The sequence below is a fragment of the Odocoileus virginianus genome, chromosome 2, assembly GCF_023699985.2.
Source record: "Odocoileus virginianus isolate 20LAN1187 ecotype Illinois chromosome 2, Ovbor_1.2, whole genome shotgun sequence".
Lineage (NCBI taxonomy): Eukaryota > Metazoa > Chordata > Mammalia > Artiodactyla > Cervidae > Odocoileus > Odocoileus virginianus.
This window is the reverse complement of record NC_069675.1, coordinates 739,691-763,556: the sequence shown is the minus strand read 5'-3', so window position 1 is coordinate 763,556 and position 23,866 is coordinate 739,691. Positions and strand designations below refer to the sequence as shown.

General features: G+C 48.2%; 2 protein-coding genes across 4 annotated transcripts in view; one reads left to right on the top strand and one right to left on the bottom strand.

Annotated features, from left to right (window-relative positions):
* Window positions 1–238: 238 nt before the first annotated feature.
* LOC110141843 (putative speedy protein E7) lies at window positions 239–7,352 on the top strand. The gene is made up of 10 exons (XM_070474009.1): window positions 239–300; window positions 1,568–1,668; window positions 1,870–1,926; window positions 2,342–2,461; window positions 2,640–2,837; window positions 4,905–4,963; window positions 5,311–5,396; window positions 5,790–5,964; window positions 6,066–6,164; window positions 6,424–7,352. The coding sequence occupies exons 2-9, from the start codon at window positions 1,653–1,655 to the stop codon at window positions 6,123–6,125; spliced, it is 771 nt and encodes a 256-aa protein (XP_070330110.1). The 5' UTR covers window positions 239–300; window positions 1,568–1,652; the 3' UTR covers window positions 6,126–6,164; window positions 6,424–7,352.
* A 5,832-nt stretch (window positions 7,353–13,184) lies between these two features.
* ANAPC1 (anaphase promoting complex subunit 1) overlaps window positions 13,185–23,866 on the bottom strand; it is a 97,256-nt gene continuing 86,574 nt past the window's right edge. For all 3 annotated transcript variants that reach the window (XM_070473993.1, XM_070473983.1, XM_070473998.1), the window contains exons 47-48: window positions 18,776–18,910; window positions 13,185–13,557 (exon numbers count right to left, since the gene is read on the bottom strand). In XM_070473993.1, the coding sequence (XP_070330094.1) occupies window positions 13,442–13,557; window positions 18,776–18,910 (251 nt within the window). In that variant the 3' untranslated portion in view covers window positions 13,185–13,441. The remainder of the gene's footprint in view (window positions 13,558–18,775; window positions 18,911–23,866) is intronic.

The following is a 23,866-nucleotide window of genomic DNA, read 5'->3' as shown; positions in this document are numbered from 1 at the left end:
CACTTTTTGGATATGTGGATGTACCACTTTCATTTAGAAACATGAATCGGTTAGATAAAACACAAGCTGTTTCAGAGGTATTACTGGGGCAAGAGAAAGTGATCCCAGTGTTCAGCCCGGGACTGAACTCCCTCCTCCTTAAGGCCCACAGTCTTTTCCCTGAGAGCCTTTTATAAACCCAAGAGCACTTCCTGGCGGAGTGGTGTGACATCACCATGAACCCATGGCAAGGGCTCCGGAATCTTGGAAGCCATGGGATCCCGAACACTTGGCTACAGTCCACGGTCTTCTCCCGCTGCTGTGAGTCTGCATGTTGAGTAGGGGTGGCAGCCAGGGTCTTGAGGGAGCCTTGTGGTGTCCCCTCAGGGTGGGCATCACTCTTTTCTGTACTAAAGGTGAATCTTGGGTCCTGAACTACGTCCCTCCAAACTGTCACAGGGGATATGGAAGGGGTCACCTGTGAATTTCCAGATGAGTGACTGGGATGCAGAAGAAATACAAATAGGTCTCGAGTTTTGGGGGAAAAGAGAACCAGAGGGGATGTGGGTAAGAGGAGAACAAAATGAGTCTGGGAGAAGGGGGAGAGAAAGTAAAGCGCTTTCTACAGAGAACTCGCCCTTGAGGACCCTGGGCACACGCGGACACCACTCAGGGGGACACTACCCTCGGAGGCCAGGCAGCGGGACTTCTGGAGGGAGCTGCCTCAGTCAGCTTCCAGGGCGGCTTCAGACGGGCCTGGGCCACTTTGCTCAGACCTGCGCCGGGCTCCATCGCCCATGGTTCTAGAGTGGTTCACAGGGCTTCCCAGGTGGCCAATGCAGGAGATGCCAGAGGTGGGGATTTAATCCCCACTCCAAAAGATCCCCTGGAAAAGGAAATGGCAGCCCACCCCAGTATTCTTGTCTGGAAAACTCCATGGACAGCGGAGCCTGGCGGGCTACAGTCCCTGGGTTTGCAAAGAATTAAACACAACTGAGCATGCACACACAGGTAGAGCTGATCACATAAGCAGGTGAGGTGGCCCAGTTCGACCCTAATGGAAATGTGACTGAGGTCAATAGTGGCTGCCACAAGCCATTCTTTCCTTGAACACTGGTCAGACACGAGGTTTTTTTTTTAGTATTTATCCATTTATTTATTTGGCTGTAGTGGGTCTTAGTTGGGATCTAGTTACCTGACAAGATGGAACTAGAGGCCCCTGCATTGGGAGTGTGGTCTTAGTCAATGGACCATCAGGGAAGTCCTAGATATAAGTTCTAATCCCAAGTCCAAAGAGCTCTAGCCACGGTCAAGGAGCAAACCTGAGACAAATTACATCATTGCTTCCTCACCTGTAAATAGGCGAGTTATACAGTTATACAGTTATACATTCATTATAAGTAATGAATGAGGTAATTCCCAATCACTAAAAAAATCTGGTTTACTAAGCAGTCAATAAATCTTAGCTACAGTTATTGCTATTTTAAATATTATTTGGTCTCACAATAAGCAAGTTGAGCAGAAAGAAGTGGCCTGGTCAAAGTCAAGTTGGTTTCTTTCCTTTTTTTTTTTTTTTTTTGGTGCCCAGAAAAGACAGGGCCTCTCTGAGCTCCTCACTGGCCGCCTCGGAGTCCACCCCAAGCCAACAGGACTCAGCAAAGAAAAGCGAGCGAATGGAAGGGAAGGCAGGTGTGTGTACTCATTCGCCCCCCTCTAGCCCCGTCTCTGAATGAAGATGACAGATCGCCATGGCTCCAGCATCAATTCTTCCCTGAACTCTCGAGTGTGGGTCTGCCGGGTGGGGGAAGGAGACAGAAGGCCACACTCTTGTTCACTTTTGTAGTTATTAAAGACATCAATAACCAGATAATTTCACATTTATTTCCATAGAGGTGTCCCCCAAGCTGAAAGAGGCCCAGGAGCACAGGACTTTCCTGGCAAAGAAAGGTGATTATTTACTCAATTCCTACCCTCCTTTATGAGGCTTCTGAGGTGGTTTAGTGGGTACAGAATTCACCAGCAATGCAGGAGACACAGGAGATGTGGGTTCGATCCCTGGGTCAGGAAGATCCCCTGGAGGAGGACATGGCAACCCACTCTAGTATTCTTGCCTGGAGAATCCCCATGGACCGAGGTGCCTGGCAGGCTACAGCTCATGGGATCACAAAGAGTCGAACCCAGCTGAAACAACCGAGCACGCACACACGCACCCTCCTTCACAGACAAGTGCAAAGGGGGTGACGGTCGCTCTTATTCTGCAGATACCACATGCAAAGACCTCAAGGTGAGCAAAGCGAAAAGGAAAGAGTATTTCCCAGGTGGGCCCCCCACCCTGAGCACACAGGGTCCTTCCTCTTTCCAGCAGCTGCCCGGAACAGGAGCCCTCTGGCCTCCAGTCCTGCCCCTTTGGAGGCTGGTCCTGAGCAGAGAACCAGGAAGATGAGAGGCCGCAAGAGGAAGAAACTAACGGGTGTCAAGGCAGGTATGTGTCCTTGGCTTCCCTAGCCCTGCACGAGGCATCAGTTACTGCTGAGTAACCCGTCATCCTGCCCTCATGGCGGATCTTGGGTGGCAGGGTCCAGTCTTCAGGGTGAGCTAAAGGGACGGATTCAGGACCTCCCAGGTGGGTCAGGTCCTCACTCACAGTCTTGTTCCTGCAGCAGCCCACAAGAGCAGCTCCCTGGCCTCCCACCCCAGCTCCTCAGACGCTGTCTCCGAGTTGAAGTCCTGGAGTAAGAGGGAGCAGAGGAGGGACATATGGACTGTCAATCACATCGAGGGAACAAAACTCAGGATGCACAAGAGGAGAAGACCTAGCTATCGTCCAGAAGACCAAGAAGCCTTCTACCGACTTCTGGGTGTGTGTTCTGAGCCAGTGGAGGGTCAGGTCTCTTCCACACCAAGGATGCCAGGGGCTCAGGGATCATGGCCGAGCCCCCCCTGGGGCTTGGAGCTGTGAGGTGTCCCAGTGGTGCAGAGACAGATCACCAGGCTTTCATGTTCTGGTTCTGCTGTGGTGTTGATGGGTTTTCCTCTGAGACAAGTTCTTGGAGGAACAAAGGAAAAAGAGACTCATGGCTATGTTCAATGATCAAGACATTTTAGGACAAATCAAGGGGGAAATTCCCTGCCCATATTTATTCCATCCAGTTAAGGTTTTAGAGATCAGTGATGAAAGGACCAACTAGATTTTGCTGTCTTGATGGTCAAAGTGGGAGAAGGTCCAGAATAATTACAAAAGTAAGTAATTTGCCAGTGACAAATGCAGAGAAGCGAAATTCTGGAAAGGTAATCACACCTGAATATTCATTGGCAGGACTGATGCTGAAGCTCCAGTACTTTGGCCACCTGATGTGAAGAGTTGACTCAGAAAAGACCAACAACATCAATGACACCTAGGGGCTTCCCAGGTGGCACTAGTGGTAAAGAACCTATCTGCCAATGCAGGAGGCATAAGAGACTCAGGTTCAAACCCTGGGTTGGGAAGATCCCCTGGAGGAGGGCATGGCAACCCACTCCAGTACTCTTACCTGGAGAATCTCATGGACAGAGGAGCCTAGCAGGCTAGTCCATAGCATTGCAAAGAGTTGGACAGAACTGAAGGGACTTAACACACAGCACAATGGCACCTAGAGGTGGGCTGTGGACAAGAGTAGGAGCTTTGCAACACAGATACTCAGGGAAGGTCTGCAGAGGGGAAGTCACGACCTGAGGCAGGCCCCAGTGTGGTAGGTCGGGGATGAGACAGAAATGACACTGTCCACTAGCTGCATGCAGTTATTCAAGTTTAACACTGAATATGTAATTTAAACTTCTGAAACTCAGTTCCTGGGTCTCACCAGCCACATTTCATATGCTCAGTAGCCGCCTATGGCTAACACTACCTTTTGTTTTTTGCTGCACTGGGTGTTCACTGCTGCTTTCAGGCTTTTTGCAGTTTCTGTGAGCAGGCTTCTCACTGCGGGGGCTTCTCTTATTGCAGAGCAGTCCCAGTGCCCAGGCTTCAGTAGTTGCAGCACATGGGCTTAGTTGCCTCACAGCACGTGGAATCCACCCTCCCAGACCAGGGGTCAGACTCATGTCCCCTGCATCGGCAGGCAGATTCCTATCCGCTACACCACCAGGGAAGTCCTAACAGCCACCACGCTGGATAGAAAGATCTAGACCATTTTCATCATCACAGAGCTGGGAGCCAGGCTTTCGGCTGCTCCCTGTGTCAGGGAGGGCAAAATGATCCATGATCCCTCCATTCTCCCATCTGCGCAAATGTCATTGTCCAGGATAAGGAGTGAAGAACAAGGAGGATCTGATATTCTCAGGTCACCACTGGAAAATGGTGACCTCCAAGGGACGACAACTGTAGCCCCACCATGAGCCTGCTGGGGGCAGGTGAGGTCAGGTTATTATATGCAGGAAGTGGCAGAACCCAGGAGAAAGAGGGCAGGATACCCAGCGCCCCCCACCCCAGCTTGGGGGTGGATATGAACACCCCACCACCCACACAGGGTGCTTGGCTATCAGATGGGGCAGGAAAGCCTTGCATAGTGTGATGAAGTGACAAGGAATATGGTGCCCAGAGGCCCAAGACCATATCCAAGCTTTGGCTCCAGGAATACTATGTTAAAACTTTGAGAACCAGGTTTGTATCTCTTCATGAAGCACACTTATCAACTCCCATGTGTTGAAGATTAAAGAACAACAGCAAACTCGGAGGCTGAGACCCACTCTCCCTGTGTCAATGGAAAAAACCGCTTTGTCACTCTTGTTAAAGCTCTGAGCCTCCCAGTGGGAAAGAGAGTTGCCTGCACTCCCTGAAACAGAGGAAGGGGGAGAGGTTTCCTGTCCTCCTCCTCCCCGTGAGCTGAAACCCCACAGCCCCAGACTCGCTGCTCCCAGGCCCTCACGAGATCTCCCTTCCTTTGCAGAGGATCCCGTCATCCAGAGCTTCTTGGAAGCTGACATTTTCCTGAAGGTGTCTGACAAGGTACTCACAGCACTGACATGAGGAGGGACTGCAGGGTCACCACCCCACGAGGGCAGGGACAGAGGACAAGGCGTCAGCCTGGGCAGAAGCCCTGGAGAGACCCACCCCTGGTGCCAGCAAGGAAGGCAGGACAAACAGTGCCCTGCACCGGCGCTGAGCATCTCCTCCCTGGCCTCCCGTTGTTGCCTCCGTCTCCATGTGTCAAAGGGCCAGGAGACCCTCAGCAAGGCCCACCCTGGGAGGCTCTCCCGCCTGGATGGGGGTGGGGCACACGGCCCATTCAGAACGCTCTCCCTGCCATCCAGCCCTGGCCAGCCCCCGCCCCACCGCTCTCTGTCTCCATGCAGTACCTGCTGTCCATGGTGGTGGAGTACTTCGGCCGTGTGGGGCTGCCCGGTCACCTCTACAACAGGATCCACTTCTTCCTGGCCCTGTGAGCACCGCCCGAGGGCCCCCAGTGGTGGTTCAAGGCCTTCAAGGGATCACAGGGTCAGAGGAGGGGAAGGCAGTCAGTCAGATCCTGGGGTAAGGAATGTAGTCAGGAGACACCGCGCGCTGCCCGAAGACTGACTGACCCAAGGTGGAACGCCCCGGGTGAATGACGGCAGGCAGAGCCGTGCCCTGGGCCAGACAGGCTTAGTGCTGAGTGCCGTCTGCATCCAGGTGCCCCAGCCGATGGGGCTCCCCTGGACCCCAGGCCTGGGTACTCTCTCCTGGACACTGGCTCCTGTGGGGTGACCTCGGCAGCCTCCCCACTGCCCCCCTTGCCCTGAGGCTGGGGGTCCTTGTGGGGCCAAGTCCAGCCTGCCCTCTTTCCTGGTGGTAGCTACATTGCCTCCGACATGGAGGAAGACAACCCCATGTCCAAGCGGAGCATCTTCCAGTTCCTGCTGGGCAGGGAGCACTGGCCAGACCTCTACAAGGAGTTCCTCAAGTTGAAGGTGGAATTCTTCCATGCAATGGGGCACCGAGCCTGGGTCACCCCCGAGTTGTGCGAGGAGGTCTGTCTGGGATGAGGGCTGGGGGCCACAACCCAGAGGTCGGGGGGGGGGGGTACTGGGCTCTTCTTCAGGGGGCTTACCCTGCTGTGCTTCCCTTTTAGATCCAGGCTCAGAACCCACATCACTGGGTCTGGAGTCGGGAGCGCCAATGCGCCCCCTAGGTTCCCACAGAAATGGAGTGGGGAGTGCAGCTGGTCCAAGTGAGTACCAGGCTTCCTGGTGGGGACAACGCCACTCCCTACGCCCTCGCAGTCACTTCCCGGGCTGGTGGGCACAGGGAGGAAGTGCCACTGCGTCCCTGGATGCAGGATTAGCCTAGTAAGCGCTCTGAGAACTCCCAGGGAACAGAAAGTAATTACTGTGTTTATATTAAAATTCTCCCAACGGGTTCCATTACAGAACCATGAACTATGCTGCACAAGGTCCCAATTTGCATATCAATCTTTTTTTTTTTTTTAGGAAAACTCTTGAAAATGCTGATCTAAGTCATGAAAACCTCTGCAGGGTTTTGATCTGAGTTGAAATTTTTAAATATAAATACATGAAAAACACTGAGGTCATCCTTTCTGGAAAAGGAGCTATTACCCTGGTGGCTCTTGGGGGGAAAAAAAAGAGAAAGATTAATTCCAGCATGTCACCGAAAGTTCTGTGTGCTTTGCTCCCTGGGCTGGGTCCCTGAAGGATGTGGCAGGGTCTAGCCTCACAAGGATGGAAAGAGCTCCTAGAGCTCTCTGGTCTCTGAACAAATAAGCTCACTGGAAAATAAAGCAGCACACATGTGGAGCTGACAGAGGACAGGTGCGGAGACTCAGCACCTGACAAGCATCACACTCTTCAGTATTTGTTTCCTTTGCCTTCAATTTCGTTTTTATGTGTGGATTTAAGTGAAGGGAGACCTTCCATGAAAGGCATGAGGAACCCTCCACCTGGGCTGGAACAATCGTGTGAGCTGAGCCCCTCTGTCTCACTGCAGGCCATGACAGGGCACACTCTGATCCCAGGAGAAAGAAAAGGAGAGACGAGAGCCGGGTGGGTGTGTTCTGAGATAAATCGAGTTTGGTATCAAGTCCCATTCAGCCTCAGTGTTTTATCTGACAACCAAGAATATGTCAGGACCCACACTCCTATCATACATATCAGGAGTCTCAAATTCCAAAGAAAACAGCATTTTTACCACAATAATAAAAAAAAAGAACAGCAGTCACCGGGGCCCCTCTTGGGTTGGGTCTGGCCATAAACTACGAGGGTGACAATGATTCTCCCAGAGGCCATCCTCTGCACACTTCGAGCTGTGGTCCTGACAGCCTCTTCACTACGGGGCCTGCCACCCACCTTGACCCCACTCTCTCTCTCTCCTCCCCCTACCCCGCCCCCAGGGGCCTCCTCCCCAGGCTCCGGGAAGCCTCAGACAGACAGAAAGCACTGGATGGGCCTCCAGATCTCCGCAGGCCTATGGAGCATTGCGAACTGACCCTGCGGGGCCAAACCAGCCAGTGGTCCGATGGCCCCTGGCCTCCCAGTGGCTGTCGGCCAACAAGGCCCTGAGTCCGAGGGCCCTGGAAGGGCCGCGCAGTAACTCAGAGGGGCCCCCAAGGGAGCCGAGACCGGAGCAGGCGCCTCCACGGAGACCGAGGGCGGGCAGAGGGAGAAGGGCCAGAAAGTGCAGCAGGAGGCCTGAACCACCAGGAAGAACCTGAAGAGCCCAAGGAAATGAGCAGGTGATGAGGAAAAGAGGTGGAGGCATCAGGAGAGAAACACAGGAGCAAAAAGGACAAGCGAGGACACCCGAAGCCACCTGCCAGAGAGCGGCCTTACCCGGGGAGGGGACAGGCCAGCTGAAGGACGGAGGGCAGATGCAGAGTACACGGGCGGGTGGATCCGAGGCTGACACAGAGCGGGAGCAGAAGGGGGGCTCGGCAGTGAAGAGCCCTTCTGCCAACGCAGGAGACAAGCGCTCAGTACCTGGGTCGGGAAGATTCCCCTGGAGAAGGAAATGGCAGCCCACTAAGTACTCTTGCCGGGGAAACCCTATGGACGAGGAGCCTGGTGGGCTACAGTCCATGGGGCTGCAAAGAGTTGGACACGACTGAGCAACTCTCTTTCGTATGTGTAGCCCCTTTAGGTACAAAGTTTTATCACTGAGCAGCTGCTACACAGCATTACTGGGTAACTGCCAGACAGAAACTGTCGAGCTCTTCATCTTTCTTTCCTATGAAAATATCTAATTTTGCCAAGAAATTTCTGCTAAGGTTCCCAGGAACCTCACAGTCAAGTGATAGAACAGTTGGTCTTGTAAAAAGCCAACTCCCTTCAGGAAGCAATACAATTGTTGTTCAATGCTATTTCATGAAGGTTTAGCATTTTCTTCGCGTCTTCGAACCTTCCAGAAGCAAAGGACCACAGTACTTCCAGCCTGCGACACCCAGTCAGTGCTTCCCCAGAAGGCCAAGGTGGAAGCAGCTGGGCTAAGGGGCGGTTCTCTCCCAAGGGTGGCCAGGAGGGGCAAACCCAGAATCGACAGGGCTGGACAACAGGCCATGCCATGTCCCCACCCACCCTCCTGTGAAGTCAGTCCTGGGAAGCCAGAGTCAAACGGGGCCAACCCCAAAACACTCCAGGAGCTCAGCTAAAAGGTCCCCTTGGCACATGGGAGGGAACCCAAGGCCTCCTGGAGGTCACTGCCACCACAGTGCTTAGAATGGTGCCATCACCAGAGCTGGCACAGGGATGACAGGATCGCAAAGAAACGTGTGGGTTTCAGAGAACAGCTGGGCCTGATCATGGCAACGGCAAGTGAACAGCACTGGGAACTCAGGGGAGACTGCCAAGGGGCAGGGTGGCAAAGCCCAGGGGAGCCGAGTGGTAGGCACTCTGGACAGGCTGTGTTTGCACCTGGGTCATTACATCCCACATAGCATCACAGGGTTTGCTCAGGAGCCCAAGCAGAAAGGGTGCTGATAAAGGAAAGCAGATTGGGGGGGGGGGGGGGGTTTCTGGGGCAGAGGATGCAGAAGCCCCAGGGCAGGGTGCCACGCAGAGCTGGCATTAACACCCTGCACCCTCCACCCTCAGGTCCACCTGCAGCAGCTTCGCCTCCTCTCCCTCCTGCAGGCCGCGCTCAGCACCTCCCGCTGGCACCTCCAAGGGCACTCTTAGCTGGTACCCGTGGGAAATGTGGGTGGAGGCTGAGGAGCGAGAAGGAGGGGGTGAAGATGCCCAGCTGACATCCAGGCACTGCACAGGGCACGGGCGGTGACCCACAGGCTGGAGTCTGGAGGGAAGGGACACACAGCACACCCAGCCCTCCCCTGGGGGTCTGCAGATTTCACCCCGAGGGCTGGCGCTCTCACCTAGACCTCACGGCTGCTAACGACGGTGGATCTGCTCAGGATTCTTCCTTCAACTCCAGAGCTCTACACATCTACCCAAAAATACCTGCTTAACCTCTGAAATGCTGAATGAAAACATTCCTGATAAGTGAAAAATATGCACACAAATAAACACAAATGAAAGAAACATGAGTGGCCTTAAGTAGCTTCCAGCCACTGTCCCTGTGACAAGTCCTCCAGGAACATGATGTGCCAGGCCAGGATCCCAGCATGTCTGGGTTCTGAGAGCACAGGGTCCACAGAGCCCGGCACCTACACTTAAGAATCGAGACGGCGCCACTGCCTGCAGAGACAAGGCGGCGACACCTGAGCACTGGAGGGAAAGCAGTGGGAATTAGGAGCTCGCTCACAGATTTTCAGGGCTTTTATTGAACTTAGTATAAAATGATTTCCTAAACTCCCTATTTCATGTTCTAATGCACCATGGAAGAAATATTTTTAGCTAAAAGAGAAACAGTTTAAGATGGTTGTTGTATGATTAAGAAAGCAGCACACAGACTAATTCAATAAATCTAATTCCAAGAAAATACACACAAAGACCTTTGTTTCTCCAAAGACGTGCGGAGACAGTAAGAGTCACAGACTCTGCTCTTTAAGGTGTCCATAAACTCTGCCTGGTACAACAGCCGAGTAACTTGCACTTCACCAGCCTCTTCCTGAGTGTCCGCTGGACCAGGAAGACAGGCCGTCGCGGACCAAGTTCTCTGTGTGAACAGCGTGGCCCGGGTGCCCAGGCTTGTCCAGGCGGTGACTGAGAGTCGTGTGGCCCCGGGCCGGCCACCTCCCGCCCTGACCCTCAGGTCTCAGCTGTGGAACAAGAGGCAGGACCAGGGCTCACCCAAGCGAGTGTGTGGTGTAGATGCCTGACCGATGGGCTCCCCTCATCTGGAACCTCCAGTCCAGCCCTCTGAGCAGCCCGCACTCTGCAAGCATACCACACTGCACACCAACTGAGACGAAGCAGAGCAAGAGGACGGCGAGCAGGCAGGTCTTCCTCGTCCACGGGCCAAAGCTACGGATGTGGTCTGAGAGGCTTTTACCAAAGAACACTTATCTGAAGCTCATGACTGCACTGAGAAGCAGCCATTGTATTTCAGAGTGGGAGGGGCCTAGTCTTGGAAGCAGGAAGGTACAGTCACCTGGGAGCTGTGGGAACCAGCGCAAGTGTCTGCATGGTGAAGGAAGTGGTGACACCACCACCCCCCGCCCCCCGCCCAGCCCAGGAAAGCCCTCTTGGAAGGCTCTCCTCCCACCTTGCCTCTGCTCCCTTCCACTGCTGGTTCACAACTGCAGACTCAGCAGGCAAAGAGCAACCGATTTTGTCCCCCCTCTACTGCTGAGCTGGAGAGATCATCATACAGGAAGGCTTTTCCCACAAAATTTGGTCAGGATGAGGATGGAGAACCCAGAAGAGGCCCCCAAACCTCATGAAGGATGTAACAACATCTTCCTGGTTTGGTCTCAGACTGGCTCACGGCCTTCAGCTCCCAGTGATGCCTCCTGGCTGCCCCACTCAAGACATGTGCGTCTTGGAGTTTGGCACGTGCGTCCCTTGGAGTCCTGACGCGTCCCTTTTTCTAACAATTCCTGTCTCAGCTCCACGGCTCTGGTTTCCAGCCCCGATCTCGGCTCCCACACCCAGGGGCTCCGTCTGCCCAGCAGGTTCACCAGCCTCACAACACTACCAGGCTGAGAGATGCAAGTCCCGCCCCCTTCTTGCCTCTTCTAGGATGTCAGGAGGTCCCCTAAGCTGGGACATGCCCCTCTCAGGAAGCTGTGAAGTTGGCTGGTTTCCAGGCAAAGGGTGAGAACTGGCCTTACTCAAGGAAGATTGAGCAGCACTCAGAAGCTCTGTGAGGCTTCCACCACTGGTGTTCCTGCTCAGGCCTGGTGACCATGCCTCAGAGCTGCCCACAAGTTCGTGCCTTCACTGCTTTGTAAGATGTTCGAGGTAGGAGCACAGATGTCAGCATCCATCAGGGAAACACTATTAATATACTGTTTCTTTAATTACATCCATCTATGGAGGCAATGCCACACATTTCCACCTGTGTGAGCAGAGATGGACGGAGGGAAGTAGCAGCGAGTGAGGAACCACATAATGACAGACATCACCAAGACGCACTAGGGTCTGGATCTCCCCTTTGTGAGAGAGCAGTTAATGAGGTGGCGGAATTTACTTCCTGCCAACATGCAGTAGCAGGAAGTGACAGGGGCCACTTCTGGGCCCACTCGGAACCAGAAGCATTTTTCTCCAGCTCTTCCTCCTCCACGGCTATGAGGAAAAATCCAGGCTAAAATGTCCTGGATGGTGAGTTATACTCTTAAGATTTTTGGAGAGCCCCTGAACAGCTGGCACTGACTTCGATGATTCAAGCATGCTTACTCAGGAGTCAACTGTTCAGAACATCCTCTGTCTCCTCAGGAGGCCTGAAATATAAAGACAATGCTGTTTCCAGACTGCAACCTTCCAGCCTGCTGAATCCCTGATAAAGCCTGATCATTGCTTCTGCTGATAACATTCTAATGACCGTTCTCCTTCTACATGACAATTCGTAAGTAACTCAAGTCATTCTTCAATCAGAGAAAAGCTTACAAGTTGCAAACGATTGAGAGTGAAGACACCAATAGCTGCCCAGCACTGACTTCTTTAGGTCCCAGCTCAAATGGAATTTTCATAATCTACCTTTTTTAAATTTTATTTTTAATTAGAAGAAAAACTCTTTTAAATGTGAAGGAAGCACATTTTGTCCTCTCAATCAGCCACTTCACCCATGATTCACACGTGAGGGTAAGACAGTAAAGCTCTGAATAGAACCACTGTGCACACTTTGGGGATGCAAGGAGCAAACACCAGTTGTGTTCTTGTCAAAATCTCAGTGGAAACATTTCTATTTGCATTAATTTTCACTTTTAAAACTAACTGCAGAATCTCACAATTCAGCACACGGAAACGTGAAATCACAAGACAGACTTTGCAGCTTTGACTAGTTTAAGGTCCCGTTGGCCATTTAAGGAGGCAGAAAACACCTCAGAATCTAGACAACAGGAAGTCATCTTCTTCTTTGTCTGGAAACCTGAAGATGGAGACATCTTATACAAATACCGTTCCTTATCATCTAGTCCAAAAACTTGATATGGGTGTACATTCTCTAAATCCTGGGTGGAAATGAACTATCTTTTATTTTAAAATACAATTTCTGAAGACGTCTCTGTAGTGAGAATTTTGCATTTTCTCCATTTAGAGCAGGCTTCATGCTGGACAGTTCTTTACTAGGGTATAAGTCTCCTCCTGTTTAAGATGATCCATCATACTATGGCATGTCACAGGATGAACAAACTTACTTTAGACAATGGTGATACCCTAGGAAACGCTAAAAGCCCTTCATTGCTGCAAAAAGTAAAATTATATAATAACAGAGCTTTTTAGAAAACAAATACATTAAAAACAAATACATTTCCATGTGTAAAACAGATAGTAAAGGAAAGTTACTGTGTAACACAGGAAGCTCAATGCAGTGCTCAGTGACAACCTAGAGGGATGGGGTGGGGCGAGGGCGGAGGGAGGTTCAAAACGGAGGGGACACATGTACACTTATGGCTGATTCACACTGTTGTATGGTAGCAGCCAACAGGATATCGTAAAGCAATTATCCTCCAATTAAAAATAAACTTTAAAAAAGTGAACATCTCCGTAACGCCCCCTGCAAAAAAACTGCATTCCTGAGCATAAAGCCACTTCACCTGAATCACCAGAGCTGAAAGATTCCAAAAACTATTATACACCCCAGTGCCAACTGCTCTACTCTGAAAAATCTTAATCATCAAGAGTTTTGAAAACAAACCAAAACATTTTATTTACAAAAGTAAAATTTCAACTCATTTTTATATATCCTATCACGTTAATGCCAACAGCAACAGAATCTCTGGGATATTTGAAACACTTGGATTTTTAAAATACATTGAGGTCTGTGCAGCTCATTTCCCCCAGCTATATTATAAAACTTAGAAAGGCTTCTTTAGCTTTGTTGCTTGGTCACGTTTTTTGGCAGAAGTCACGCTTCGGATAGGCTTACCACCAGCCATGGTCACATAACCATTGGCTGTGGGTTTCCAAGGAGCAGAGGAGCCAATCTCAGCAAGGCCCGCACTGGCATCTTCAGCTGTTTAAATCTGAACAGGAGTTCTGCAAAGCTTGTGCTTCCTGAAGAAAGGGAATGGAAGGGAAGGGTCACATATCACTCAACAAATTCAGCCTCTTTCAAGGAAGCTTCAGACACACAATCACTTTTAAAGTTGGTATTCTTCTCTTTGAAAACAACTCCTAAAAGATACTACTTACCTTACAGATTTCCCTCATGCACTCTAGGAGATGATTTGATATAAAACTTTTAATTTATTCCATTCTGTACTTCTGAAACTGACTTATAACTATATGTGAAACAATTAATACTATCTACATACATATATTATTTAAATATAATTAATAAATATGCCCAGCGCCTCCCTGGTGGCTCAGAGGTAAGGAATCTACCTGCCGATGCGGGTTCAATTCCTGGATTAGGAAGATCCCCTGGAGAAGGAAATGGCAACCTGTTCCAGTATTCTTGCTTGTAAATCCCCATGGACAAGAGGAGCCTGGTGGGCTACAGTCCAAGGGTCACAAAGAGTCAGATATAACTTAGCAAATAAACATCAACAGATTTCCTAAGACCTCATTAAAACCAAGGACAGAGAACAAATGCATAAGAGCTATGAAAACACCTCCAAGGTTCTGATACACTATGGAATCTAGCAGACCATGAAGACTTGATGTGACCGTCACTGTGGTTAGGGTGAAGCCTATCACCTTGGTATTTGTTTTCTATATGCTCTCTGCCTTCTGTCCCCCTTTCCTCTTTGGGACTGAGCACTCTCTATGACTCCACTATAGCTCCTCTGTTGCTCACTAGCTCTAACTCTGTTTTCTTATTTTCAGTGGTTGCTTTTTGATTTATAGTATTATCTTTACCACTGATTACCTTCAAGTGAGATTACACCTATCCACAGGTAATGTAAGAGCCTTATGGCTATACTTCCATTTCTTCCCATCCAGTCTTTGTTCTATTATTATACATACGACCTTTCAGAATTTACAAACACCACTGTAGTACACTGTTATCATTTTTATGAGTCAGTTGTCTTTTTTTTTTTTAAGTAGTTTAAAAGAAACAAACCTTACGTATATACCCATGTAGTTACCATTTTTTGCTCTTCATTCCTTCATGTAGATCCATATTTCCATGTGATATTATTTTCCTTCTGTCTAAAGGACTTACTATAACATTTCCAGCAGTGTGGGTCTGCTGGTTATGATTTCTTTCAGCTTCTGTGGTCTCTTTTTTTTTTTTTTAAGATATTTTTGCTGGGTATAGTGTTTTTGAGTTCTTTACAGACATTACTCCATTAACTTATCACCAGCAATGCTTCCTATGAAAAATATGCACTCTTATTTTTGTTTCTCTGTAACATGCTCTTTTCCTCTGGCTGCTTTTAAGATTTTGGGGGGGACAATTTGCTTATTATATACCTTAGCTTTCTTTGTTTCTCAGACTTTGGATTCATTGGACTTCTTGAAACAGTTTTCACCAAACTTGGAAACTTTGCAGCTGTTATTTCATCAAGTATTTTTTTCTGTCCCTCTCCCCCATTTTTCTCTTCAGGGACTTCAATCTCTTGTAAATTGGGTACTTGAAGTACCAGAATTTCTTCCTCCATTTTTAATGCTCTGTTCCTTTTCTGCAAATTTTTTCTTTTTGCATTTCACTTTGCATAGTTTCTAATGCTGTGTCTTCAAACTCACAGTTATTTTATTCTGCAGTGTCTTAATCTGCCATCAATCCAATTCAGTGTATTTTTCTCCTCAGAAGTATAGTTCTCACCTCTAAAAGTTCAATTAGATTACTTTTATATCTTCTATATCTCTTAATGTTTTGAAGTATGGAACAGAGCTATAATAACTGTTTTAATGTCCCTGTCTGCTGACGAACATCCGCTGATTTCTCACCTCTTTCACTGTAAGTTGTTTTCCTGTCCCTTTGTATGCCAACATCAAAGAATTTTACCTTGCTGAGTGCTGGATATTTTCATGTTTCTGTATTCTTCAGCTTTTTTCCTGAATGTAGTCACATTACTTGAAAAAAGTTTAATCCTTTTGTGTTGTGCTTTTAATATTTTTTAGGTGGGATTAGAACTCTGTTTAGTTTAAGGCTAAATATTTCCCATTATTGAGGCAAGATGTTCCTGAGTAGGGCCCCTTGAATTGTGAAGTTGTGGGAACAGGTACTGTTCCTGTTGTTCAGTCGCTAAATTATGTCTGATTCCCCGAGACCCTGTGGACTACAGCAGGCCAGGTTTCCCGGTCCTTCACCATCTCCCTGAGTTTGCCCAAACTTAGGTCCACTGAGTCGGTGATGCCGTCCAACCATCTCACCCTGTCGGCCCCTTGTCCTCCAGCTCTCAAGCTTTCCCAGCATCAGGGTCTTTTCCAAGGAGTTGGCTCTTTTCATCAGGTGGAAAAAGTACTGGAGTTTCAGCTTCAGGATCAGTCCTTCCAATGAATATTCAGGGTTGATTTCCTTTAGGAATGACTGGCTTGATGTCCGTGCTATCCAAGGGACTCTCAGGAGTCTTCTCCAGCACCAAAATTCAAAAGCATCAATTCTTCAGTGCTCAGACTTCTTTATGATCCAACTCTCACATCCATACACGACTGCCCGAAAAACCAAAGCTTTGACTATATGCACCTCTGTCAGCAAAGTGATGTTTCTGCTTTTTAATATGCTATCTAAGTTTGTTATAGCTTTCCTTCCAAGGAGCAAGCATCTTCTAATTTTGTGGCTGCAGTCATCATCAGCAGTGGTTTTTGGAGTCCAAGAAGAAAATGTCACTGTTTCCACTGTTTCTGAATCTGCATAAACTGAGAATGTGCCCTCTAATCCATCTGGACAGTGCTTCCCTCAGCCTCGGGAAATTTCTTCACATGCATGTACTGAGCAATAAAGACACTCCTAATATTGGAGGGGGACCGTCTGCAGGGGTCTGGCATTCTCTGTGTGCCGCTCTTTCCTCTCTGGCACTCCATCATGTAAACTCTAGCTCCTCTGGCTCCCTGCATTCTCAGCTTCATCACCTCAGCTCTAGAGGTCTTCCAGGTTCTTCCTGGGTTCCCTCTCCCTGCCCCCCCCCCCCCCACCCCCAGTCTGGAAACTGTCAAGGCGATTAGCTGGGGCAATCACAGAGCTAATCTCATTGTTCCTCATCTCTTAGGGATCACTCTTCTTCACTGCCTGATACAAAAGCCATTGATTCATATGCAGTGTCCAGGATTTTCTGCCTTTTTGTCTTTTTGTTTCAGGTGGTATAGTACAGATCTCTGTTACTCCATCCTGGATGAAAAAGGAAGTCTACGCTTTAAAATTTTTTTCTCTGTTTAGTAGCTTTGACTATTCTGCAACTAGGTGTGGTTTTCCTTGCATTTATCTTGCAATAGGGGTCCTTCATCCATTTTTCAAAATTCTTAGCCTCTGTCTCTTCAAATATTGCTTCTATCTCATTTCCTCTCTTCATTGTGGGATCTTAACTACATGCATGTTTGACTTCACTGTACTTCAAATGTCTCTTACTCTCTTTCCTGAATTTGATACTCATTTTTCTCTCTGTGCTTCAATCTATTTACTTTCTACACACCTGTCTTACGGTTCATTTATCTGCTATGCCTAATATGCTCACTAATCTACATAATTAATTCTTTTTTTTTTCCGCCCTGCTGGCATGGCTTCTGGAATCTGTTCGTCAACCAGAGACTGAACCTGGGCGCCATGGGCAACCACTGGACTGCCAGGCAATTCTCTACATACTGAATTCTTAATTTTAGTTATATTTTTCAGCTCTAGAATTCCCTTTAACTCTTTCTTACTGATTCCAGATTTCTGGTGAAACTGTTCATCTTTCCCTCTATTTTCTTGGAAATATTAGTCATAGTAACTCCAGACACTGGAGTCATCTGAGACTGATAACTCCAATATTTGGATCACATTCAAGTCTGTTTCTGTATTACCCCTTTTCCTCTTATGTCTTTTCATTGTGATTCAGCACCAACACGGTGAATTAAACATTACAGTTTTCTTCCTCATGTAGAGGTTACTCTTTCTCGCATCAGGGAGGGAGCCTGCAAACAGATCTCCTCAGTTCAGCTCTAGACTAGTCTTAGGTCTGGTCTGTCCCAGTCCCACCTCTCATCGAGGGTTGGTCCTGCTTTACCCCACCGGGGCGGCTGAGAGGCTTACCAGAGCCGCTCCACCTTGCAGACTGTGAGCACTGCCCTTTGCTTCCTCGGCATTACACTGCTGCTGAAATCTCGGCTCACATTTCTAGCGTCCTGGTTTCTGCTATGTTTCCTGAAGTTTTACCCTATGCACGTGCAGGGAAGGTTTGATAAATGCCTCAAGGAAAGAGAGCACCTTTCTGAGTTATTATTCCTATGGTTCCCTCCTACCTGGGATTTTGCTCCCTAAGTTTCAGGCCTGGAAAACCATTAATTCAACCTCCAGCTCCTCTGCCCAGCAGCACTGCTGCTTCTTTCTGGGTCTCTCCTTCCTTTAATGAGCTGACAAGTGCCTTTGGGAGAATGCCAGAGTCAGCATGGAGCTCCTCAAACACTTCCCTTCCCTCAGGATTCTCCTTCCGCAGCCAAGTCCAGCTAGGAGGGCTGCCACCAGCTCCTGTAGGCTTTATGAAGACGTCCACTTTTATATTTGCTGTTTTGTGTGTGGAAGAGTCTGTCTAATACAAGCAATTCCATTGTGGCCACAACTAGAGGTCTCTAAACAGTGCCTTTTTTTCTGAGGTTTTCAAGACAGCCAGAAATCAATAATGTCATTACACTTTAAATGATTAAATGGACAGATTTTGCATCTGATTCTACAGTCTGAAATACAGTCAGATGCTAAAACTTCAAACTCTGTTACGGAAATATTCAAATACATACAAAATTAGACTGCTATCATTTCAAAGTTTTATAATATTAGAAATTAATATTATGTATTTTTTTAAAATATAAACTGAAAACCCAGAAAATAAAGAAAAAAAACTAATAAAAGTCAATTAACAGAGAGAAGAACAATAAGAATGTTAGTTTATTAGTATATACCAGTATTTGGGGCCCTGTGAAGAATGTCCTCTTCTGAACGGAAATAAAGGTTTATGCATATGGAAAGCTCAGGTAGTTTTCATTAGAGATTTTTGGTTTTGTTCTCCAGGAAAAAATTCTCAACAATAACACCCAAACATGAATGAAGGCACAAGTCTAACCAGAGGAAATACCGCAGCAGGAGCCCCAGTGTGGGTAACACAGGGGTGAGGGAGGGCCCGGAGGCAGTTACCTTCCAGGCCGGTAGACGGCAGGCGCTGGGGGGCCGGCACCGCGTGGTAGACCAGGAAGCAGGCCAGCATGCTCAGCTGCGGCTCCTCGCAGGGCTGCCCGTTGAGGTAGGCGTGCACACACCTGTCACCTCCAGCTGAAAGGGGCACATGGGACAGAACCAACTGATTCACAACTGAGAGGCACAAGGAACAAATCCTTTATTCTTTTCTCACCAAGAACTCACTGAGCGCCTACCACGTATCAGACGGTTCCTATGCTCGGCATTAACGCTGCTGCGGTAAGCCAGCCAGAGTGCCCATGACTGCAGAGTTTAGAGTGTTGTGGGGGACAGAGATACTATAGACCTAACATCAAACAGATGCCAATCACAAACCAGGATGAGTGCCATCGAGGTGCAGTGGTCACCACGGTCGTCACCATGGTCGTCTTCCCACACACCCATCCTACCACCTTCCCCTCCTCGCTCACATGTGAGGGCATTGGATCCTGATTCGTCTTGCCCAGAGGTTCTCAAACTTTAACAGGCATCAGAATCACCTGGAGGACTGATTAAAATACCGATGAGTGGACCCCAACAATTTCCTGGATGGGGCCAAGGAAACTGTGTTTCCAGCAAGCTCCCAAGCGATCCTGCTGCTGCTGTTCCAGAACCCACGCTGTGAGAACCATGGGTCTGGGGCTGTCCAGGCAGTGCCACTCCCCCAACACAGCAGCTGGTTCAGGGACAGGCAGTCAGACTTTCAGGGAGAGTGACACTCTCTGCCCTCAGAAGTGATCAAGGAACGTGCATGAGTTTCAGTTCAGAGACACAAGGAGATGCTTGACAACATGTCTGCTAGAGGCTTGCAGGAAACAAATTTCTTTGTTCTTATGGCAGAGCTCCTAGAAGCAACTCTATTCTTCCTCTAAGCAAAATCCTGAGCTTGTGGCAAAGAACTGTTACTATTCTACCATCAGAAAAAAGTACTCTGAGGATAAAGTCACGGCACAGAGCATAAGTGATGGAACCTCACAGTCTGAGGATAAAGTCACGGCACAGAGCATAAGTGATGGAACCTCACGTCTGAGGATAAAGTCACGGCACAGAGCATAAGTGATGGAACCTCGCGTCTGAGGATAAAGTCACGGCACAGAGCATAAGTGATGGAACCTCACGTCTGAGGATAAAGTCACGGCACAGAGCATAAGTGATGGAACCTCACGTCTGAGGATAAAGTCACGGCACAGAGCATAAGTGATGGAACCTCACAGTCTGAGGATAAAGTCACAGCACAGAGCATAAGTGATGGAACCTCACGTCTGAGGATAAAGTCACGGCACAGAGCATAAGTGATGGAACCTCACAGTCTGAGGATAAAGTCACGGCACAGAGCATAAGTGATGGAACCTCGCGTCTGAGGATAAAGTCACGGCACAGAGCATAAGTGATGGAACCTCACAGTCTGAGGATAAAGTCACGGCACAGAGCATAAGTGATGGAACCTCGCGTCTGAGGATAAAGTCACGGCACAGAGCATAAGTGATGGAACCTCGCGTCTGAGGATAAAGTCACGGCACAGAGCATAAGTGATGGAACCTCGCGTCTGAGGATAAAGTCACGGCACAGAGCATAAATGATGGAACCTCACAGTCTGAGGATAAAGTCACGGCACAGAGCATAAGTGATGGAACCTCACGTCTGAGGATAAAGTCACGGCACAGAGCATAAGTGATGGAACCTCACGTCTGAGGATAAAGTCACGGCACACAGCATAAGTGATGGAACCTCACGTCTGAGGATAAAGTCACGGCACAGAGCGTAAGTGATGGAACCTCGCGTCTGAGGATAAAGTCGCGGCACACAGCATAGGTGATGGAACCTCGTGTCTGAGGATAAAGTCGCGGCACACAGCATAGGTGATGGAACCTCACAGAGGTGGAGCTGGAGCTACTGCAGTGCCATGCCCCTTCAGCCGACAGTTGCTGTGCATTTCCAACCACATAAGGTTGTATGTGTCCTACTGTTTGAGCTGGGCTTCTCTGGAGGCTCAACGGTAAGAATCCGCCTGCCAAGGCAGGAAACGTGGGTTCAATCCCTGGGTCAGGAAGATCCCCTGCAGAAGGAAATGGCAACATACTCCAGTATTTTGCCTGCGAAATCCCATGGATAGAGGAGCCTGGTGGGCTACAGTCCACAGGGTCGCAAAGAGTCAGACACGACTCAGCGACTAAACGACATTTTTCGAGCCAAGCTGAGTCAGGCCTGCTGCTACTTGCAGATAAAGAAATTCTGATCCAGAGAAAAAGGCTGAGAGAGAGAAACAGAGAAGTAAAAATGGCAGGAAAGCTGCCTGAGGCGGTGTGGTCACAGAAGGCCTGGGAGCAAGGGGCACATTTACATGGAAGCTGTGAGAATGAGCATGAGCTGGGCAGGCAGAGAACAAGAGGAAAAGGTTCTCGGGATGGGAAGTAGTCCTGTGCTGAGAAAGGGCTCTGTGCTTTCGGGGAAGCGGAAGGGACGGGGGGCCTGAGTGGAGTTTATGAGGAGCGGGTGGTACAAAAAAGAGGCTATGGAGAGAGAGAGAGGCCTTGCTGGTCATACAGGGCCCAGTGGCCAAATGGTAAAGATTTTTTTCACAACTGAATCAGCAGCCTTTGCAAGGTTTTAAACAGGAGAGTTAGATCTATGTACTCTTTGGAGTGGTCACTGTCAGTTGACTACAGATGGCGAGAGGGAGATGAGAGTAAAAAGCAGGAAGATGTGCAGGAGGCTTCAACCGTCTTTGTCCAGGCGAGAACACATCACTGTTCTAGGACAGAAGTGGCAACATGTGGACAGATTCACGAGATGTTTAGGAGTCAGGAATGAAAGGCTAAGGTGATGGATTGGCTACCACAGAAAAGATGAGAAGGAGAGGGAGGAGGGGGCAACAATACTCCCAGAAAGGCAAGGAAGGAAAGCCAGTGAAGCAGGGATGAAACAGAGAGAATGGTCAGAGCTTTTCTGTTTGTTTTTTAACAATTGGGAAATGGGAAAGCGAGCTGTCACAAAAGTCAAGAAAGATCACCTTCCTTAAGAACGACATGGAGTGCCGGGAACACTAGCAGAAGCCCACTGGACCTAACAGGAGGAGGTGGGGACATCCGGGCGGCAGCGCAGGCCTGATAAAGGAAGCGGGAGAGGCTCTGCTCTGGCAGCCTCTCTGGAGAGGCGAGAGCGCGCAGCAGCTCGGCTCCTGCCAAGGGCTTCCTCGCGCCTGCTGCCTTCTGCTTCGCTGGTTTTCTCTGCTGCTTTTCTGTTTTCAATGTCATTGACTCCTTTGCTTTGGGTTTATTTTGCTTTTCTTTTTCTAATTTCTTGAAGTAAGAACTCAAGATTAGTGATGTGAGACTTTCTCAATGCAAGCATTTAGCGCTATGAATTTCCTTCTCAATGCTGCTTTAGCAGGAAAATTTACACTACAAATTTCAAAATTTAACTCTAAACCTACAGTAATTCAGAGGGTGTCTGGCAAAAAGACAAACGGATCAATGGTACAGAACTGAGTCCAGAAACAGACTCACGCTTACATAGTCCACTGATTTTCAACAAAGGCTCCAAAGCACCTTAATGAGAAAAAAAGTCATTTGCACAAATGGTCCTGAAACCATATTAAAGGTTAAAAAAAAAAGGACAACTTGTATCTCACACCATGTAAAAAAAATCAGTTTGAGACAAATCACAGATCTAAATGTAAAAAAATCAAACTACAGAGCTTTTAATATTAAACTTAAAAAAAATCTCCATGACCCAGAATAGCAAAGATTTCTTAACACCCAGAAAGTAATAACTATAAAACAAACTGATAAATTTGACTTCATCAAAATTTAAAACTTCTGTTTATCAAAAAACACTCTGGAAAAAATAGGCCAGGCATAAAGTAGAATATCACTGCAAAACATCTGACAAAGAACTTTCAGCCAGAATATGTAAAAACTCCTCCAACTCAATAATCAAAAGACCGCCAATTTTAAACATGGGTAAAGGTTTCAAAGTTTCCCTGGTAGCTTAGCAGTAAAGAATCCACTTGCTGATGCAGGAGATGCAGGTTTGAGCCCTGGGTTGGGAAGATCCCTGGAGAACGTAAATGGCAACCCACTCCAGTATTCTTGCCTGGAGTACCCCAGCTACAGAGGAGCCTGGCAAGCTACATACAGTCCATGGCGTTTCACAAGAGTCTGACACGGCTTAGTGCTAAATAACAGCAACAATAAAGGTTTGAAAAGACATTATGCAAAGGATATATGAGTAACAAACAACACATACAAAAATAATTAGCATGATGAGTCATCGCAGACATGCAAGTTAAAACTACAATTAGACACCACTACATATTCAGTAGACTGTCTAAAATTAGTCTGATAATGCCAAAATCTGCAATGCATCCCACTGCTGGCAGGAATGTAAAATGGCACAATTCGGAAAATAACAGCACGGCAATGGGTAAAGTTACAGAGAATATAAGAATGGCAGAATGTGGACGCTGTTGAAGCTGCCTGATGGGGTTTATGATACTATTATGCTTACTTTGCCTTATGCTTTAAATTTTTCCATAATAAAATGTGAAAATAAATAAGATGTTTAAGTTCTTAAACTTTAAACCCAATTTTTTTGCTCAAGATTAAAATCTAATTGAGATAAATCATAAGACATCAACAAAATATGATCAATCTGCTACACTAGTTTGTGTTACTAGTTCAGTTCAGTCGCTCAGTCGTGTCAGACTCTTTGCGACCCCATGAACCACAGCATGCCAGGCCTCCCTGTCCATCACCAACTCCCAGAGTCCACGTAAACCCATGTCCATTGAATCGGTGATGCCATCCAGCCATCTCATCCTCTGTCATCCCCTTCTCCTCCTGCCCTCCCTGAAAGTCCATGGGTCACTTGTGATTCACTGAGACACAAACACAAATGATGTTTCCCAGTGCTGCTGCACAGCCCCCGCACCTTCATTTAATTTCCTGTTCTCCATCCCAAAGCTGCCAGTATCCCTGAGAGGAGACCACATACCAAAGAGTTTTTTTAAGTGACAGTCCTTTTTCAATAAAAAAAAAAAAATACACATTG

Bases quoted from the DNA above. Each gene is read 5' to 3' on its own strand.
- LOC110141843 (XM_070474009.1), top strand. The intron at 1,927-2,341 runs GTGATTATTTAC...TCCTCTTTCCAG, and splicing joins GACTTTCCTGGCAAAGAAAG to CAGCTGCCCGGAACAGGAGC. The intron at 2,838-4,904 runs GTGTGTGTTCTG...CTTCCTTTGCAG, and splicing joins AGCCTTCTACCGACTTCTGG to AGGATCCCGTCATCCAGAGC.